Genomic DNA, 21545 nt, shown 5'->3' with positions numbered 1-21545 from the left:
CTGGGTGTTTGAGTCTTTTGAGCTGATTTCCAGACATTTTGAACCAGAGACAAACCATCCCTGCTATGTCCTGACCCACAGACTCTATGACCTTGACCTTAGTAAAGTGCTTCCTTTTACACCATCAAGTTTTGGAATGGCTTGTTATGCAGGAAGACAAACCGGGACAAGCTTTGATAACTGAACAAAACCCAAAGCATTTTAAAAAACGGGCTGTCAAACTCAAGGAATTTGAGAACAAGCATCAGTCAGGGTTCTTTGGAAGCAAGCAACAAAAACCAACACTGACTTACTTAAGCAGAAGAATTTTTGGGGAGAAGACGGAGCTGGAAAGATCTAAGGGAATTACAGATAATCTCACTCGTGAAGGCCCTCAGGGAGCCAGGCTAGTAGGGACTGATGAAGGGTTTCTTCAGGACTCAGTCCCTGCTAAGAATGTGCTGGGACCACAGTCAGTCACATGACAGTCTGATCTGTCAGCTCAGACGGGGCTACGTGCCCACAACTTGTCTAGCAGGTCAGGCACAGTTTTCTGCGGCTTCCCTTAGACCAGCACAAAGCAGGGAAGGTACACGTACCCTTAGGGAAATCAGGGTGCACTTACTTACAAAAGGAGGAATAGCTTTGGGGCATCTGAACCCACATTGTATGGAACCAGTGATTTGCTGACATTTTCGAGAGGCTGCCGCTTTCATGTTCTCACCAGATTTATTCTGGAATTAATATTACTCAAGGGTGACTGAGGTGGATGAGTTTTCCGGTGGCTGTTCAGGGTTAGGCTGCAGCTTTATATCTTTCCTGCTTCATACTTGCATACTTGATGTTGTCCTGGGTATGGAGCGCCTGTCAATGAGTTCTTCTTCATTGGATCCACAGTCAAAGTCATGGAGCTTGTCTCTGTCTGAAGCCAACTTATACCTTTACACATCAGTGGTGGCGGAGGTAAAAGCAGTAGTCATAGTAGACTTGCAGTGTCACACCCAGCCCCGCCCCCCACCTGACCCTCCACCCCTGTCCCTGGCCCTGACCCCCAGCCACTGCGACTATTAGCTGCTAATGACAACCAGCTTCTCCTAACCCCAGAAAACATCCTTCAGCTGGTGGGAGGCCTCAGTCAGTGACTAAGGACAGCACATAACAAAGGTTGGCCCTTTGCCTAAAGGGGTGATAACTGCTGTGTGGCTTGTGCTCCAGAGCCCACTTCCTGTGCATCTGAGCCGCTGTAGTGACAACGCTAGTCCTTAACCCACTGTGCCACAAGGGAACTCCTGAGATTATGTTCTTAATATCACTCTCAAAAGACTCTTCATCTCAGGCTCTGCTTTTCAAAATATCCAACTTAAAAACACTAGCCTAGGTCAGGGGTTCTCAAACTTGGGCATGCTTGAAAATCACCTCCACGGCTGGTTAAAACATGGGTCACTGGGCTCCAATCTCAGAATTTCTGATTTAGTGGGTCTGGGGTGGGGCCTCAGAATTTGTATTTCTAACACATTCCCAAGTGATGCTGATGTATCTGGCCTGGGCACCTCACTGGGAGAATTATTGTTTAAGCAACGGCGAAGTTGGTATGATTTTAAACACTGGACTGGCCTCTTCTAGATCCCTTTCCTATGGCAAAAATATTTTGCCGAGTATTTGGGCTGAAGAGCCTGAAGTTCGTACTTAACTCCTTTTGGTTAGGACTTGAGTAAAAACACAAATGCTATTTAGAATACATAAATGCATTCTGGGTTTTTTTTTTTTTTGGTCTTTTTTAGGGCTGCACATGTGGTATACGGGAGTTCCCAGGTTAGGGGTCAAGTCGGAGCTGTACCTGCTAGCCACAGCCAGAGCAACACGGATTCTCTGACCCATGGAGCATGGCCAGGGATCGAACCCGCTTCCTCATGGATACTACTTGGGTTCATTACTGCTGAGCCACAACAGGAACTCCCAACACATTCTGTTTTTATCCACTGTGTTTTAGCTCTATTGCCTTAGCGTTTACTTAGCTAGTTAGCTAGTTATTTAGAAGAGCTCTGAGGAAAATGGAAATAAGGACAAGAAAGTTCTGATGAGGACAAAACATTCAGGAAATCCCATCACATTGTTGCCAACTTATCACAGAATCCTTTGTTCAAATAAAAACTGCAGAGGAAGCCCACTTTATAGAACCATGTGGGAAAGATCCAAAAAATGCATCAGGGCCGAGTTTGAAAAACCCTGGTCTATACATTGGCTGGGTTGGCCGGTCCAAAGAGGTCTTCAGCTATTTTGCAGTTTGATCTGGGACTGGTCTGCAGCTGGTTCCATATGGCACATTTGTTTAGAGGAAAGAGACCAACCATATGATTTCGCTGGGAAACCAGAGCCCCCCTATTGGATTTCAAGATCTGCAGCCTACTGCTGCGAAAACATGCGTTATGAAAGAAAACAGGATTTGGCTCCATTGTTTATATAAATGATGCTTAGAGAAATCCATGTTAGAGGAATACCAATGTCACGGGCCATGTACGAATTTTTGGATGTTTTCCCTTCTGTGTGTTTCACGGTCTTGCTTTTTATTCCAGTTAAAAGGCTCTGGCATATGAAAATGCTTAAGTAACTACACACTGCCGCCTGCGATGGCTTAGTTTTGATGGATGATGTGGGATTGCAAAGTAATGCTTTTAACTTAAATCAGTTTTAAGTGAATATGTTTTACACATTTATGCTCCAGAATTGGAAAAAAGCTTTTCTTTTTTTTCCTTCCTAGCAAACAGCACTTCTTGAGACACTCCCACCGGTCGGGGAGGAGGACTTTTTCCCTTGTTCAGACCAGGAGAGAGTGTTTACTTGTATGGCCTTCAAACTGCTGCAAGTTTAGGGTCCACAGGCTGCTGTCTTAATGAAGCAGTTAATGATGTGTGAATTATAGATCCTGACAACCCCTTTAATAAAAACAACAGGACTGCATCCGCAGTATCCTGTGGCCACTAAGTAATGACAGACTGTCTGCTTAACGTAAAGCAGTATCTTTAAATCAAGCGCCATTGTTGCTTGGCGGCAGAGAACATTCCTAGTCAACACTGGGAAAGAGTGAGAGTCTAGAAGGGGGAGGCACAGGACACTTGGTTTCCATCCAACTGGGGGCGGGGGTGGGGCTAGGCGTTCAGGAGCCAAAGAATGTTTAGAGATGCTGCAGGATCCTGAACAGGCAGTAGTTGTTTAGACCCTTTGCTTTGGCTGCTTCGCATTCCTGGGAGGTGCCCGTTATTGCAGAGGACTGTGTGATGGATGTTTTAATAGCTGAAACGTTGCCCTCTTTTCCCTCCTGCTCCCCCTTCTCCCCACTGGAGACACAGGAATGCTAGCTTCCCAGTGGATTTTCAAAGAGCCGATTGTCTGTTCTGAATGCTGACTGCTGTTTGATTGGGGTAAGGCGCAGGCCTGCATTCAGCCAGAAGAGCAATGCCGGAGCCCAGCTGTGGAGCGAGGCACTTGCTGGTCGCTGACCTGGACGGTCAGAATGCATGAAAGCGAGGCTTGTGCGGGGCTGAAAAATAAACCTCAACCTCCACAAAGCCTTTTCTCCATTTAATTTGGTGGCCACTTAAGGAAAAGTGAATTCACTTTCAATCTCTGAATAGACACTGGATTTGGATTCACAGGCCAAGGTCCAATCTCTTTATCATTATCCCTGGGATCAGAAGATCCAAATCTGTCTTGTTTGGGCAGGGGTGGTTTTCCTTTAACAGGTTCAAGGAACTATTTGTCTAACCCTCACCATTTGAGGTGATAGATTGCAAAGCGAAGAGAATAGCCTGCATTCACCAGGGAACACAAACCTTTCCGTGTGTTCCCAGAGCTCCTGGATCAGCCTGGCAGTGAAATCAAGGCAAACTGAAAGGGCTTTGACATGCAAATCAGGCTCCAGGCATTCTGCTGGGTGGGCTTCAGAGAAGCATGCCTTGTCTGCTGGGAAAGACTCCCTGACTGGGTGGGGTCTAAGTGGGCCAGGCCTGCCTTCTCCTGGGAGAAGCACCTGGGGAGAAGGGATGGAATTAGCCCAGGGGAAGCTTCGTTTTGGGAGAGAGGAGCATAGGGAAAATTAGGCAGATTGGCCAAGTTGGCCAAGTTATTGGTTGACCAGTTGTCCTGGTTTGCCAGGGTCTTGAGGGGTTTCCTGGGATATGGGACTTCAATGCTAAAACCAGAGTTGGTTATCCTACTTGAAGGTGCTTTGCTGCCCTTAACTTTCTCAGCTGGAAAGCAAACAGGACCATTGTCATTGTGGAAACACTGAAATCCACTGTGAACCTCCAGAAGCTCTTTATAATCTGTTTCTTAGCCCTCCTTCATTGAGCTCTGTATCTTTTCTGTAGAGTACTACAAGTAGCAAAATTAACAGTTATATTTTCTTTCCTTTTTGTCTCCAAGTTTCCTCCCATGGGGAGAAGAGTAATAATGTTGAGGTGGCTGTCTGTGGGAGAAAAGGGATGGAGAATCTACTTTAGTTATTAGGGGCCTACTATGTGCCAGGTGCCAAGTTAAATATTTCATGCTTATTATTCATTGATACCTTCAGTGTAGGTGGAATTTTGCCTTTGTAGATGATGAAATAAGGAGCTGATAGGTTAGGTATAATTCTCCTAACTTCACTTAAGTAGTGGATCTGACGACAAAACTGTGTGAGGTACCCACTGCCTCTTAAAAAGTTACAGATGACTGAGGGATGGAATAGACTTTTCCTGAACTGGACACTTTATTTATTATTATTATTATTTTTTACTAAATGTTTTAAAAATTCTTTTCATTATGTCTTATTACAGGATATTGAACATTGTTCCCTATGCTATTCAGTAGGACCCTGTTGTTTATCTGTTCTTTAGATAATGGTTTGCATCTGGTCATCCCAAATTCCCAGTCTATCCCTTTCCTGCCTTCTCCCCCTTGCCAGACCCTTTACAGACTTTCTAAAATGCTGTTTATTGAATTCCACATAGATTTGCATAACTATCATAAAAGTATAAATTGTTGTAAAATCATTTGCATATTGATAAAATAATATGGAAAGAAAAAATTTCCTTCTTAGTCCCCCTTACTCCCCAGAGGCAACCCCTGCATCCAGTTTCTTGTATACCTTTTTGGGTATTTCCACGTCGCTATCTTTCCATTTTAGTACACAAAGGTCTTGCTTTTTTGTTTCGTTTTGTTTTGTTTTTAGGGCCACCTACAAGATCCCAGGCTGGGGTTTGACCCAGAGCTGTAGCCGCTGGCCTACACCATAGCCATAGCAATGCCAGATCCATTTGAGCTGCAGCTGCAACCTACACCACAGCTCACGGCAACACCAGATCCTTAACCCATTGAGTGAGGCTAGGGGTGAAACCTGCCTCCTCAAGGATACTAGTCGGATTTGTTTCCCCTGAGCCATGATGGGAACTCCCCTTATTCAGATATATGGTATTCTAGCATATGAATATATCACACCATTTAAAGTTTTCTGTTAAGGACATTAAGAAAGTTTTCATTTTTTTTCCCCATTACAAATAATACCATGATACACATTCTTACACACTTAAGTTTATACCCTTTTGTGGGTATATCTAAAGGTCAGACATCTAGAAGAGCTATGTACCCTTAAACTTTTGGTAGATATCACCAAAAAGCTGTTCAAAATTGTGCTAAGTTTCATACCATCCAACATGATATGGAAGTCCTTGTTTTTCTCCCATCCTAGAAATCACAGCGTTAGAAAATGTTCTCACATTAACCAAGCTGGTCATTAAAAAAAAAAAAAAATTTCATTTTTGCTTTAATTTGCATTTCTTTATGTGAGCATTTGCATATCTTTTTATCTGTTTATTGGGCAATAGTATTATCTTGCAATAAATGTGTACCTGTGCCAGGAATGGGGGTAGGTGCTAAGAATGAAAAAATGAACAGGGCAAGACCCCCGTCTTCAGGTTCCTCGCAGTCTATCAAGACACATAAACAAAAGCTGGTACCATGCAAGAGACTCATATAGAATATCGTGGGAGTCCAAAGAGCTGTATGTGCAATTCTCCCAGGATGGGTCAAGGTCAAGGGTGTGGATGAGCTGATCTTGAAGGTGGCTTAGGAGAAATAAAAGAAGTTTTGGAGATGGGCAGATTGGGATCCTGACTCTTGTTGTTTACTGTGCTATCTTGGGCAATTTCTTTGACCTCCCTGAGTTTCAGTTTCTTTACCTGTGAAATGGGAATTACGCTGCTGCCGCTGCTGCCGCCGCTCCTTCCCTCTCCCCCCTCCACTACCTCCTCCCCCCCCTTCTTCCTCCCCCTTCCCTCTCTCTTCCCTTCTCTTACTCCCCGCCCCCCACACTTCCTCCTCCTCCTTCATCTTTTCAAGGAAAAAGAAACTTCTTTTTGAGGCCCCAGGGCTCTGAGGTTCAGTTGGAGGCTGCCCTGCAAGGGAAGAAGGAGGCAGTGGAAATAGCTGGGGATGTAGGTGAACACCCTCTTGATCATCTTGTTGCCGTTTTACTTCCTGGTGAGCAGGTGATGAGAGAGGTCAGTGGTGCTGTCTGTAGGCAAAGCACCAAGTGCAGGGTAGACTCTTGCTGAATGTTGTTGTTGAGAGTTCTGCCATCCTCCCACTGGTTTCCCACAAAAATCAGATGCTGCTGGTCAGGTGAGGTGTCCTCCTTGTCTTGGACGTTGGCTTTGACTTTCTTGATGGCGTCACCGGACTTGACCTCAAGGGCGATGGTCTTGCCTGTCAAGGTCTTCATGCAGACCTGCATCTCTGTGTCCTTGTTGAGAGAAAAAGTGGAATCATGCTTCTCAGTTCAGGTCGTTAGGAGCATGACCCGAGGGAATGCTAACGTGCAAGTCACTGCTCCATTTGAATTGCATTCATAAGAAGAAAACCTTCCTGTGTGATAACTGGCTTCCCTTATATTTGAGTTGGGGTACTTCCAAACTCAGCCAGTTTTGAGTTTTCAAATAGAAAAATGAGAGGAAGAGTGACTTCAGAGCCTGGATCTGCTCATTGTGGAAATATCTTCAAATGACGTACTGCTCTTCTTGTTACGTGGTGTAGCTGATGAACACTTAGACCATCAAGGGCCATAATTTTTAGAAAAAAAGCCTACAAAACGACGAGAAGGAATGCTTTCCTGCCAATGTACATGGAAGATGAAAGAGGACGGAATCACAGACTGTGATTTGGAAAGGCATGAAAGGCGTGAAATGTTAGAGCACCTTCAGCACCAGCTGAAGGTCTTTATCAAAGACATCAAGCTAACTGCTCAAGACCATGTTGAATGTCTAGATACTGTGAAAACAGACATAGACTCTTCCAGATACTGCTACTTTTTAAGTTTCCATTTAATTTACACATATTTATTGACTTGCCCATTCTCTGGGGTGACCTCTGGGAGACCTCAGGCTGCGAGAACTTTTCTTTTTAGCTCTGGAAGGCCACAGGTTGAGTTCTCACTTGCACAGACATTTGTTTATCCTTTTAACCTTGAAAGAGACCATTTGAATGACTTCCAGCGCGTTTTGGTACTTGGGGAAGATCCACTTTGTCGTTTGCTGCTCTGTGAGTGTCTGCAGAGGGACGGTGTTCCCACGTGGGCTGCCAGAATGACGCCTAGATAACAAAGAGCCCACCCACTTCCAGGAGTTAGCGCACGTCACACTCAGGAAGATTGCGTGTGGGAGGCTAGGGCTAAACTCATCACTTGTGTGCCTGAATAAAAGGTGTGTTCTAGGCACTGGGTGGTTTGCCCTCAGTATAGCCAAATTCTTTCTCATGTTGTTCAAGAGTGGATTATCACCTGCAGGGAATGGAGGACTTTTTCTTACCTGTCAGCCACCCCGCAGTCTCCTAGAGCTAGAGCTCAAGGTGGGCTGAAAGTGGTAATCTTCCCCAGTGCTCACTGCCTTCCCATAAAGACCAATGCCCAAAGTAACGACAAGATTAGAGTGACATTTTTTTTTTGGCCATGTCCATGGGATGTGGAATTTCCAGGGCTAGGTTTTGAACACACATCATAGCTGTGTCCTGAGCCACAGCAGTCTCAATGCCCGATCTTTAACCCACTGAAAGAAATTATTATTATTATTATTTGGCAATGCTCATGGCATGACAGAGACTTTTTAAAGGTCATTTTGATCCAGTAGAGCCTACCTACAGTGACTATACACATCTTGAGAAGGGTTGCTGAATTGTTACACATCTCGCATGTAATTTGAATTTTTTTTTGCTTTTTGCTTTTTAGAGCTGTACCCGCGGCATATGGAGGGTCCCAGGCTAGGGGTCGAATTGGAGCCACAGCTGCCAGCACACGCCAGAGCTACGGCACCACAGGATCCGAACCGTGTCTGCAACCTACACCACAACTCATGGCAACGCCGGATCCTTAACCCACTGAGTGAGGCCAGGGATGGAACCCACAACCTCCAGGTTCCTGGTCGGATTTGTTTCCGCTGAGCCATGACGTGAACTCCTGAAATAAATTTTGAATGCAAAACTCAGGCACAATCCTTGTATTTTGAAATTAAAAGACCTTTGTAGACTTTCTGATTGCTAATTCTAGATAAATTAACCAAAGCTCCACTTTTCTTTCTCGCTCGCTCCCTGCATCTGCTTTGAGCGCTCTCATTTTGCTAGGGTTTTCAGTACCTAGTTGATCTGATTATATTGAATCCAACCCTGCCTAATAACAAGAGAGGGAAGATTGTCTTCCCTTAATGGTGCCAGAACGTATGTCTGGTACCCACGGGAACTCAAAAGAGAGAATCAGCCTGAAAAATCTCTGGAAAACTCTTCAGGGTGTTGGACAGGCTCTTAGGTGGTGCTTACTGGAAGCTATAGAAATCGTGAGACTGAGCTCGAAGCAATCGATAAATCAAACGTAACATCTGAGGTAGTTTCAGAGCATTCCCCGGGAAACTTAGCTTCCTCTGTTCCTCCTCAATCACTTAAAACAGAGCTCTTTGTCTTGGCGGTTGATGAGTAGGTATAAAAGCAATTCCAGAGCCAACTGTCAGATAAAGCCAATTCAATTCGTGCCCTATAAAGACAAGGTCGTGCACCACATAGAAGCGCTTTTAGATTGGGTTTGAGTAAACCTAGATGAAGAAAAGCTTGTTTTAAACAAAGACAGAGAAACCCACCTCACCTGAGAATATACAGGGATCAGAAGGTGTCCATTTCTGGTGGGGACGCCAGCAAATCACCCCATTTCCATAATGACTTCGTTCCATGATTGAATACAATGGCAACTTTAACGGTGACTGCAATAACAGTTTCTCATGAAAAATTAACAAAGAATTTATGGAAATGTAGGAAAGTCCCAAAGCAATTAGCTTAGATTTCTCTAGAGTCTGAGAAAAGCCTGGATAATTGCATGCAGAAACTGCATAAAGTAGCTATTTTCATTATCGCTGGATACAGAAAAGTCCATTTTCATCACAATGGGATATAATGATGTTAAAGCTAACAGGGAGATACGTTTAAAAAGGTTACAACACAGTTTACCAAATGGTTTGATTTATGGAGAGATATGCTTAAGATTACCGTTAAGGGGACTGGCGAGGTTACCCTTGAAATTTCCAAAGGCTCCTATATGATAGGAAAATATATTACAGTTTCTGAAAGCTAATTGTACATTACTACAAGGATGCACAAGGATGAATTTAATTTGTCTCAGAATTGAGAGCTGAATTGTACTCCAAGCTGCCACATGAATATCCATTCTGATTCGACTCTGTGGTAAATTGGCTATTATGGATGTTTATAGGTGCACTTAAGCCTGGGGTCCTCTCCTTGAATCTCTTAGAAACTCTGAGGTTCTGGCGCCCAGTGGAAGCAGAGGCAACTTTCAGAAAATGCACAGAGCCTTTACTAGGCTCACAAAGAGATTGAATGTCACTATTTAAATGTCACGATTTTCAGTAAAATCAAATGAAAGGAAGAGCATCATCTTTCCTTCTGAAATTCATTCACAAGCCCTGGCAGTTTAATGACTCTTCCTAAGTCCAAGAAAGCCAGCTTCTCCTTGGCTGTGTGTAAGGCAATGGGGAAAGTGAGTTTTTATCAACCTCTAGCGTCCTCTGCAATGTCACACACACACACACACACACACACACAGAGGTCTGGATATCCTTTTCTGTCTATAAAAAGCTGTAGTTAAGGCTGTGCCTGGGATTCGAATGATTCTTGAAACCATTAAATACATTCTTGCTCTGAAGTGCACAGCATATTAATAACTTTTGTTAGCTGCAGTGTCAAAAGAATCATACAGTCTCGATCTTATTTGGTAAACACTCCCTGTTTAAAGAGAAGAAGAAAGAAAAAGAAGAAAGAGATTATTTAAGTGTTTCCAACAAAAGCCTCAGCAGAGGTCCTGCTCTGAATGGACACTGCTGCCTGGGGACAAATGTCAACACAGTTCAAGCTTTGTTAAAAGGACTGAAAAGATCGGCGAGCTTGCACATGGGCACACTTATGGTCAGCATTAAGAAAATCAATCTAAAATAACAAAACTGCATTCACATCACAGCTTGGCCAATACACTTCCAGCAGATGTGACAATCATATTTTGACAGTTCAGATAGTTGATAATGGATGGCAAAAGCAATTTCTCTTTGATGTGGGACCTGGGTTTATGCAATTACAACTTCTCTGTTTGCCTGGGCCACATTAAGGATGCAAAAAGCAGAATAAACAGAAGCCAGTATCTTGGTATAATCAATGCAAAATGATGCAAGTCCCATCAGTATCATTCCAGTCTACTTTTAATTTTTCTTCGCTGCTGCATTTAATAATAGCCCCAAGAATAAATTAAAATTCCTGCAGTCCTTTTGCTTCCCAGCTTACCATCTTTTGCCAGCCTCTTTTGTCATCCCAAACACATTTTTTTTTAAAAGCACATTATTCACCTGGTTAATGAAAGCAAGGAAAGAAGAGTGAATAGAAAGCTTCATTGAAAATGGAACCAGCATTTCACTCAAGCATTCTGAGTAGCTCTGATATGAGTAGCCCTTGTACCTGAAACTTCTGGACATCTCCCATTCTGCCAGGTCAAATGGAGCTGTTCCTTGGGGGAGAGTTTAAAAGTACTTGTAACATGTTTTGGTTTACAGATTACCAATTCTGCTGAGCAACAGAGAGACATATTTGGGAGTCGCATAAACAAATACATTCCACTGTGCTGTGGATTAACCTAAAGTGACACATTTATTTAAAAATCTGCCTACTACTTGTCCTCATTGATTAAATGCCCTTAAGAAAGTAAGTCTGATGAAATGAAAGCCATTAAGATGCAGCACACCTCCTCCACTCCTTTTGATGGTTGACACATTCCCTAGAGTGGGAGATTGGACGGCTGATAAGCTAACACTGAATTATAAGCACTTTGTGGAATGTCACCGGCAAATGAAAGATCTACTGTTTTGCTTGCAAAGCAGCCGTATGCCCTAATAGCACAAAAATGGACACGGTGCAGAATTATTTCATCCTCTGTGCTTGGAATACAAACGAATGTGTACACTGTGCGTGCATGTTCACGGCTGAGACTTAACAGTCCCATTGATCGTGAATATAGAAGGGCCCGCCGAGGACTCTGTCAACGTTGTCAGAACTCCAGCGGGCATCGGGTGACTTTGCTGAGGCTCATTACCTGAGCTTTAGCAGTTTGGGAGGGCAGGGTGTCTGGGGGGATGACGAGGGTGGTGCTGGGGGGAGGGGGGAGAGGTGAAATGGAAGAGTCTCTTCTGTTTGGAATGAGAGGCATAAACTGCATTTGAGGTGTCGTGAAAAGGGTGCCAAAGATGGAGTTGAAGCTCTGTCTTTTCCTTACTTGTCTGATGGCGTCGAGAAAAATCGCCTCCATTTGCTGCGCTTCCAGTTTCTTTGGCTGAAAAATGGGGCTAATAATGTTTCTTTTTTTTTTTATTGGATTGTTGAGAGAATGGTGCGGAATAATGTACAAGAATGCGCTCTGTAGACTGTTATGTCACCATACAGAGACCAGGGGTCACTACTGGCTGCGGTGAATGAGAGCATGGGGAATGGGCAGAAAGGCCACTGTGGCCCCTGGTTCTCTTGTCTGGTTTCAGGCAGCACTGGTGTGGACCCTCTTTGCAGACTGTTCCTGGCTGGACCAAAAAAACCTAGAAAATCTGGAATACATAGAATTTAGCCTTCAATCTAAAGGGCATAATGGATGTTTAGGAGGTTTAAGAGGATTAAAGATCAATCATACTGTCTAAAATAAAAACAAGGGCACCCTAAAAGGCAGCGAAATATTAGTACATTTTGGAAATGCTTTGACATCAAATCAGGGCGCAGGCTGGAGGAATATTCAAACTCTCCTTTTGTTGCTGGTTCTTTTCATGAGCAGCCAAAAAAAATCTTGAAACCATCTTCAATGGGGTGTCAGTTTTAGGTCTGACATCCAAAGCAGTATTATTTTGCCTTCAAATCTCTATCTCTGGCTTTGTGCGCCAGGAACAGATATATTTTTTTTCAAGCATTTTTAAATAATGTTATTTGTTCCAAAATGTCTTTGGGTTGGATCAGGAATTATTTGCATCTGGGCAGGCTCATACTCACCTCTAGAGATTTCGTAGAACTTTCTCTCTGAGGCTGACTCCAGAGCAAGCCATTCCAATCCGAAACTCTCAGAGTGGGTGATAGGGACAGTCTTGTTTTGCCCTTTGCAGTATGGCGGCCACACAATGAACGCAATTCTAGTTTTGGCTTAGCCATCTGCTGGCCATGTTGCTGTTTTATCTAGGATTTATCTCTGAACTTTTAAAAATAATCGTGACAATAGTAACAATCATGATGATAACTTTTAATTACTGAGTATATGTACCAAGCATTTTTATAACGGTTAATATGTTGTAGTATCTGCTCTAATTCTCCTAAGAACTTGATATATTGGGTTTTATTATCATGTCTGTGGTATAGATTAAATCTCTTGCTCAGAATCCACAGTTGATAGGGAGTTGCCATTGTGTGTGTGTGTGTGTGTGTGTGTTTGTGTCAGCAGCCACAGTGGGATGGGCAGCAGTCCCAGCTGGCACAAGTGATAGGAAATGTGTGTTTTGACCTGTCTGGGCTTGTGTCCCAGATTGTGTCTGTTCGTCTCCGTTCTTTGCTCACCCTCTTCCTTTCCTGCTTTAATTCCCGACCGTCTTCTCCTGACTATCCTTCATCTTGATTTCGGTGGAAAACATTCTGAAGTGAAAGTGACTGGTAGGGGGAGGAGTCTTGAGAGGAGGGAGCAAAGAAAATCAATGCTCCGGTGCTATTTGTAGGCAGCTGAGATTCTGTTCCTCTGATTTAGCTAAGTGCTTTGCTGTAGAACCGACTGATACACACAGATGCTTTAGCCAATGTCCTATTGCCCCCAAGGGAATAAACTAGGTACGCGGGAGCCAGATGGAACTTGGGAGCCAAGATGGAATCTAGTGAACAGGTGAAAGGTGAGCTCATGTTTAGTCTCTAGGACTAGGGAGATGACCCTGCCCAAGTCAGATCCCAGGCACGGGCTTTGGCTGGAGCAGAAACCCTAATGACAGAGGAGCAAAAAGCAAAAAGACTAGTTTTCAAAAGAGAATTGGAGTGAATTCTCTCAATCCTGTAGTGGGAATCATTTGGGGTTATTTCTGCTGTGAGGGCCACTTTACACTGAGGTTTTGAAAACTGTTTGGTGGCATTCAGAGTCACCACTGTGCTTGCCTGGACACCTGGGCATCACTGCCCAAACTCTGACCCCAGCCCCCCACCCCGGGGGAGGCACTTCTTCTTTCAGAAGGAGTGCAGCTCTGAGTCAGCACTGAATGGGGAAAACTGCAGCTCTACGACCTGGACACTTGGCTTCTGACATCTTGAGCTCTTCACTTCTCTCTTACATTTGACTGCATGCCTAGATGTCACCTGAAACACAGAAACTATTTCTGCCCCAACTGCTCCATCATGCGCCATTTACACATACATTTTCATGTCTTCATAACTGGCTCAACACAATTTTAAGCAAAATCTGGCCTTATCCAGTTCATTCCATGTGGCTCTCATCCCTGTTTTTCGCACATGCAGAAGACTATAGAACAGGTTGGACATAACAATAAGAAGGTAGAAATTCCACTGAGAGGGGTTAGTAACCCATGGCATCAGAAACCATGAGAGGGAGGCTTTGAGTGGTTTATCAATGTCAGAGGAAGCCAGAGATCGAATTATATCTTAATATGCACAGTTGGATGTGTTTTATTATTTATAACACATATTTCATTTTTAACCCTCCTCTGAATGCTTTATCATTTTTCTGATGGGTCTCCCATCCTGCTCATCCCCTTACCCAGCCTCCTTCATTTAAAATATCATGAACTGCTGCCATCAGGCAGGCAGCTGCACACTGGGCCCAGCCATTGCTTTCCCTTCAGCTTCCATCTCAGAAATCAAATCCAGGTTTCTCAGCCGGGTTTTCCAGAGCTGAGCACTTGAAAACACACACACACACACACACACACACACCCCAAGAATTTTGGAGTTAATGGGTTATAAGCGGGCCTTGTACGTACTGAGGCGGTTCAGAAAATCAAAGATTGCGTTAAATATCTATTCCTCTGTGGCAGGCACTGTGCTAGGTACTGGGGGTACAGTGAGAATTCCCTGCCGTCGTGGAACTTACAGTCTTGTTAGGAAGACAGACAATAAGCAAGAGAATTCCAGGAGGGAACATACGCTGTGAAGGATGCAAATGGTAACATGGTGTGATGGAGAGTAAGGGTTGCTGTCCAGGGATGCTGCCCCTCAGAAGGGGCCAATTAAGCAGATTAGGGTGACATTAAGAAAATGTCAATTTCTAGGTCACTGTCATCTCATTTTTAAACTCTGTTGGCAAGTCTCCAGCCACTCATCTTTATAATATCAATAATGAGTCAGAATGTGTGGAGTTCATATGGAGAGTTTTCTTGGGAGGTGGATTAATTTTCTAGAGCTGCTTATATAACAAAGTACCACAGTCTGGGTGGTTTAAACAACAGACATTTTTATTCTTACAGTTTTGGAAGGTAGAAGGCTAAGATCAAGGTGTCGGCAGGGTCGGTTCACTCTGAGTCTCTCTCCGTTGTGGATTGTAGATTGCTGGTTTCCCTCCCTGTGTTCACGTGGTCTTCCCCTGTGCGCACACATCTGTCCTAATCTCTTCTTTTGAGAAGAATCCATTCACATTGGATTAGGATCCACTCTAGTGACCTCATTTTTAACTTAATTATCTGTTTAAAGACCTTATCTCCAGAAACAGTCACACTCAGATACTGGGGGTTGGAACTTTATCATAGGAATTTGAATGGACACAGTTCAGCCCACAAGGCAAGGAAGAAAACATTTGATTGTAGACCTCCTTGTGGATGCAGTTTGGGAAACATTATCCTATCCTCTGGGAACCTTGTAATGTGCTGCACCCCGGTGCCTAGAAATGTGACATCAGGTGACACACTGAGGAGTCATTTGGCCTTCCTCAGATGGACTGAACTCCAGGCTGAGTGAGCCTTCTGAGAACTTTGGGCCAGGCTAGAGCATCTTTTTAAAGAAGTTATACATCTATTATCTCAAAATTGGGAAGTGGATCCGACTACCTTTTCTAAGAACGGACAGCCAAACATTCTATGTCTAACTGAATACATATTAAGGAAAAGTAATCAAGGTAAATATTATAAAAATGATGCCCAGTTTTAGGAAAATCTGTTGACAAATTCATGCTTTTATACCACAGGAGGAAATCAATCAACAATCTATCAAGAACTGTGTGCTCAGCACTCTGGTAAGGGGAATCTAGAAATAGAATAATTGATTTATTCATTCATTTCTCAACAAGTTTTTCAAAAATGCAGATTCCTTTAGAAAGGAACTAGAAAATATAAGGAGCCAAGAAAATTCATTTGCAGAGACACAAGTTGAGTTGAAGGCATTGAAGGGCAGAATGAATAATGCAGAGGGAAGAATAAGTGACTTGGAAGACAGAGTAATGAAAATCAGCCAGTCAGGACAGTAGCACAAAAAATCAAATGAAAAAAACATGAAAGCAATATAAGAGATCTATGGGATAATATAAAGCAGACCAATCTATGCATAATAGGCATTCTGAAGGAGAAGAAAAAGAAAAGGGGATTGAAAATATATTTGAAGAAATTATGGGTGAGAACTTTCCAAATCTAAAGGAAACAGATATCAAGATACAGGAATCTCAGAGAGCCCCAAAGAAGTTGAACCCAAAGAGACCCACACCAAGACATTTTGTAATAAAAATGGCAAAAATTAAAGAGAGGATTCTAAAGGCATCAAGAGAAAAACAAAGAGTTAATTATAAAAAGGGAAAAGTTTGTAGACTGGAATATTCTACCCAGTAAGAACATCATTTAAAATAGAAGGAGAAATAAGGAATTTCTCCAACAAACAAAAACTAAAAGAGTACGGCAGTATGAAGCTCATTTTAAAAGAAATACTAAAATGTCTCCTCTAAATAGGAAAGAAGTAAGAAGACATAGGATGGAGGATATCACAGTTGAAAAGTAATCACTTAAATAATCCAGTATACAGATCTAAAAAGAAAAATAAAAACAAACAAAAAGACCTATTTGTAAAATGGACGTTAAAAATGTTTTAAATTGAAATACAGTTGGTTTACAATATCCAGTTAACTTCAGGCATACAGCACAATGATTTACCTATCTATATCTCTATTCTTTTTCAGAATTTTTTTCCTTATAGGTTATTATAAAATATTGAGTGGAGTTCCCTGTGCTCTAAGTAGGTCCTTGTTGGTTATCTATTTTAAACATAGTAGTGAGTACATGTTAATCCCAACCTCCCATCTCTTTTAATCCCAACCTCCCATCTCTTTTAACCCTTGGTAACTTTAAGGTTTCTATGTTGGTGAGTCCCTTTCTATTTTAGCAATTTCTCCTTCTTTCTTTCTTTCTTTCTTTCTTTCTTTCTTTCTTTCTTTCTTTCTTTCTTTCTTTCTTTCTTTCTTTCTTTCTTTCTCTTTCTTTCTTTCTTTCTCCCTCTCTCTTTCTTTCTTTCCCTTCCTTCCTTCCCCACATATAAATGATACCATATGGTATTTGTCTTTGTCTGGCTTACTTAGTATAATGATCTCTAGATCTATCCATGTTGCTTGCAAATGGCATTATTTCATTTTTTCCTGGCTGAGTAATATTCCATTGTGTATATTTACTGCATTTTTTAAAATTTATTTTTTATTTTTATTTTTATTTTTTGCTTTTGGCTTTTTTGGACAGCATGTGTGGCATATGGAAGTTCCCAGGCTGGGGGTCAAATCGGGGCTACAGCTGCTGGCCACAGCCATAGCAATGCAGGATCCGAGCCATGTCTGCAACCTATACCACAGCTCATGGAAATGCCAGATACTTAACCCACTGAGTGAAGCCAGGGATCAAGCCTGCATCCTCATGGATCCTAGTCGGGTTTGTTACCACTGAGCCATGTACCACATCTTTATCCATTCCTCTGTTAAGGGACATTTAGGTTGCTTCCATGTCTTGGCTATTGTAAATAGTGCTGCAGTGAACATTGGACTGCGTGTTTCTTAACAAATATTTATTGAATCTTTACTGTGGGTTTCATTTACAATGTCCATTTTTGGAAAAAAAAAATGTGGCTGAGTATAATTCCAGCATGATCCATGCAGCTCTTCTTGTAGAAGCCCTTTTCAAGGCACTGAGGTGCTTTCTGGGGGTATGGTAGTGATAAGACAAAGATTTGGGCCCCAGAGGACTCAGAAGTCTTCCTGGAAGATGGTCCCCTGAGCATGGGATTGGAGGGACACTTAGTAAGAATCCTTACAGAGCAAAGGTGATGACGAGGATGGAGTGCTAGGTGTGAATATTTGGAAAGGAAACTAGAAGGAGAAGGGAGGCTCCTGTAGAAACTATTAGGCAGAACTTGAGTCTATGTGTTTCTCTCCATGGACCTGATTTATAACATAGGTATCAGAGTAAAGGGCCTGGTCTTTGTTTTATAACGCACACAAACACACACTAAAGTTGATACTCCCTTAGCTCCTGCACATACTTTCTTTAGGTGTTACATTGTCTTAATAGTTTATTTACACATCTACCTCCCCCATTGAGTCTGGACGTTTCTCATTTTTTTTCATGTTTGTCTACCCTGCAACTTATGGTGTTCCCAGGCCAGCGATCACATCCAAGCCATGTCCTTTTAACCACTGGGCTGGGCCGGCAACAGAGCCCTTGGATCCCAGCACTACAGAAACACACCACTGACCCCATTGTGCCACAGTGAGAACTTGGAATTGGGGGCATTTCTGGAACACCATAAATAGAGCATATTTCTTATTCGGTATTTGTTGGATGAATGAATTTGCCAATTTTGGGGTACTTGGAAAGATTTTCCATGAAGAGGTTCTTTCAGAATCTGTAGTAAGGACATTTTTTGGAAATGAATAGAAAATGTTTCAGTAAATTCTGGTTCATGGTGATGGTATCTAGACAAAGTTCTGACTCTATTTGGATGCATGCATCACATATATGACCCAGGAGCAGGGCTCTGGAAGGTATTTTTTATGCATTGTTTAAATGGAAAGAAACTAAAGATGCATGAGAGAGTGATTGAGAGAGCAAGTGAGAGTGATAAAAGAATCATTCTTCTCATAGAACTGAATTTAGCATTAAAGAAAAATGAGCGCCTGGGTCATATTCACCAAGTGTATCAAAATAGTGCTTTCAAAGCCGCTCTCATCTGCATCAGTGATGTCGTGGGATCAGGTTGGTCCAACACAGAAGCTCATCCCTTTCAGAGATGGGCATGCAGAGCACAGCAGGCTCTCAGTATTCCCAGGAGCCAAAGACCCTTGATGGTGCCTCTCTCTCATGCTTGTGGGCCGCTATTGAACTCTGAGATGCATACAAATCAATGGAAGGTCTGTGAGAGTCAGAAAAACATGCAGGAAGAACAGCTTAGTCTTAAGCAATTTCACCTGATGCTCAGGAAATCCGTCCAAAGACTGAGACAGATACCACCTGGATGGGAACACTAGGAAACAAAAGCCTCTGCAATGAATTGTAACTATACATGAATGAGGGATACGAATAATTATTTTTAACTTCAAATAAATAATATCTAGAGACAAAGCAACAGAAGATAAAATATATACAGTTAAAATCCACAATGTGGGATTTCCCTCTGTGGTGCAATGAGATTGGCAGCATCTTGGGAGCAGTGGAGGCAGGTTCAATCCCCAGCCTGGACCACTGGGTTAAGGATCTGACATTGCTGCAGTTATGGCTTAGGTTACAACTGTAGCTTGGGAGTGCTGAATCCTAACCTCTAGACCACCAGGGAAGGTCACAACTGTAGCCTGGGTCTGATCCCTGGCCTGGCAACTGCATATGTCATGGTGCAGCCAACGAAGAAAAAAATATCCATAATATATATAATTTATCTAACATTTCTTATTTAATTAGTACATTCTTATGATAGGTTACAGTACAGTCATTAAATATTATATTTTAACAGAATTTAAGAGATCACACCAGTCATAATGGCCATCATTAACAAGTCAAGAAATAGCAAATGCTGGAGAGGAGGTGGATAAAAGGGAACACTCCTACACTGTTGGTGGGAATGTAAATTGGTACAACCACCATGGAAAACAGTATGGACGTATCTCAGAAAATTAAATATAGAACTGCCATATGACCTAGCAAATCCTGCTCCTGGTCATATATCTGGACAAAACTTTTATTGAAGAAGACACTTGCACCCCCATGTTCATTACAGCACTATTCACAATAGCCAAGACATGGAAACAACCTAAATGTCCATAGACAGAGGAATGGATTTAGAACATGCAATATATATACACAATGGAATATTACCCAGCCATAAAAAAGAAAAAAATGATGCCATTTGCAGCAATGTGGGGAGAACTAGAGACTCTCATACTGAGTGAAGTAAGTCAGAAAGAGAAAGACAAATACCATATGATATCACATATCTGGAATCTAATGTATGGCACAAATGAATCTTTCCACAGAAAAGAAACTCACAGACTTGGAGAACAGACTTGCGGTTGCCAAGGGAGAGTGGGAAGGGAGTGGGATGGACTGGGAATAGATGGAAACTATTGCATTTGGAGTGGATAAGCAATGAGATCCTGCTGTATAACACTGGGAACTATAGCTAGTCACCTGTGGTGGAAGATGATGGAGGATAACGTGAGAAAAAGACACGTATATATAGTGTGACTGTGTCACTTTGATGTACCGCAGAAATTGACATAACATTGTAAATCAATTAGAATAGAAAAAATAAAAATCTTGAAAAGAATTTAAAAGATAAGGGAAATGCATAAGAAATTAAAAACCAGGTTATAAAATATGTAAGTACTAAAGACAATTTTTAAAAAATTTATCTTATTGATGTATAGTTATTTACAATGTTGTGTTATTTTCTGCTGTTTGGGGAAGTGATTCCGCCATATGTTATCTTCCATCATGGTTTATCACAGATTTTTGAATATAGTTCCCTGTGCTATAGAGTAGAAACTTGTTGTTTATTCATTCTATGTATAATAGGTGGCATTGGCTAACCCTAAACTCCTAATCCATCCCTCCTCCATCCTCATCCACCCCCCATAACCACGAGTCTGTTATCCAAGTGAACCTATTTCTATTTCATACATAAGTTCATTTGTGTCATATTTTATATTCTATATGTAAGTGGTATCACATGGTATTTGTCTTTCTCTTTCTGATTTCAATTAGTATGATAATCTCTAGGTCTATCCATGTTGCTGCTAGTGGCATTATTTCATTCTTTTTTATGGTAGAGTAATATTCCATTATATATATACATGTGTGTCTCTGTGTGGGTGTATATATATATATATGTATATATAGAGAGACATACATCCCCTACATCTTCTTTATCCCTTCCTCTGTTGATGGACATTTAGATTGTTTCCATATCTTGGCTATTGTAAATAGTGCTGCTATAAAAATAGGGATGCATGTATATTTTTGGATTATAGTTTTGTCTGGCTATATGCCCAGAAGTGAGATTGCTGGATCATAGGGCAACTCTATTTTTCTTTTTTTTGAGGGACCTCCATACTATTTTCTGTAGTGGCTACACCAACTGACATTCCCATCAACAGTGTAAGAGGATGCTCTTTTCTTCACACTCTCTCTAGCATTTATTATTTGTAGACTTTTTAATGATGGCCATTCTGATCAGTGTGAAGTAGTACCTCATTGCAGGTTTGATTTACATTTCTCTAATAATTAGCGATGTTGGGCATCTTTTCATGTACCTAATGACCATCTGTATGTCTTCTTTGGAAAAATGTCTACATAGGTCTTCCCTTTTTGATTGGGTTATTTATTTTGTTGTCATTATTGCGTTGTATGAGCTCTTTATACATTTTGGAAGTTAAGCCCTTTTTTGGTCGCATAATTTGCAAATATTTTTTCCCCCAGAACTTAGGTTGTCTTTCATTTCTTGTATGGTTTCCTTTGCTGTACAAATGCTTG

The 21545-nt window shown here is 42.0% G+C and overlaps 2 protein-coding genes across 9 annotated transcripts in view; one reads left to right on the top strand and one right to left on the bottom strand.

Annotated features, from left to right (window-relative positions):
• The window catches only part of LOC110259460 (uncharacterized), a 700448-nt gene that overhangs the window by 11219 nt on the left and 667684 nt on the right, over positions 1-21545 (top strand). The window lies entirely within an intron of this gene.
• On the bottom strand, positions 6448-6748 carry LOC146405720 (uncharacterized). Its single transcript, XM_085010286.1, has one exon. The coding sequence runs from the start codon at positions 6746-6748 to the stop codon at positions 6470-6472; it is 279 nt and encodes a 92-aa protein (XP_084866412.1). The 3' UTR covers positions 6448-6469.

This window comes from Sus scrofa, chromosome 2 (assembly GCF_054392235.1).
Source record: "Sus scrofa isolate SSC_HxYL_T2T_F1_AM1 chromosome 2, Sscrofa_HxYL_maternal_Yorkshire_Landrace_v2.0, whole genome shotgun sequence".
In the NCBI taxonomy this organism is placed as follows: Eukaryota; Metazoa; Chordata; class Mammalia; order Artiodactyla; family Suidae; genus Sus; species Sus scrofa.
The sequence above is the reverse complement of the archived record's forward strand: the minus strand, read 5'-3'. Positions and strand labels throughout refer to the sequence as shown.

What these genes read in the sequence shown, in the direction of transcription:
- LOC146405720 (XM_085010286.1), bottom strand. Translation starts at nt 6,748, where the DNA reads ATGCAGGTCTGCATGAAGACCTTGACAGGCAAGACCATCGCCCTTGAG.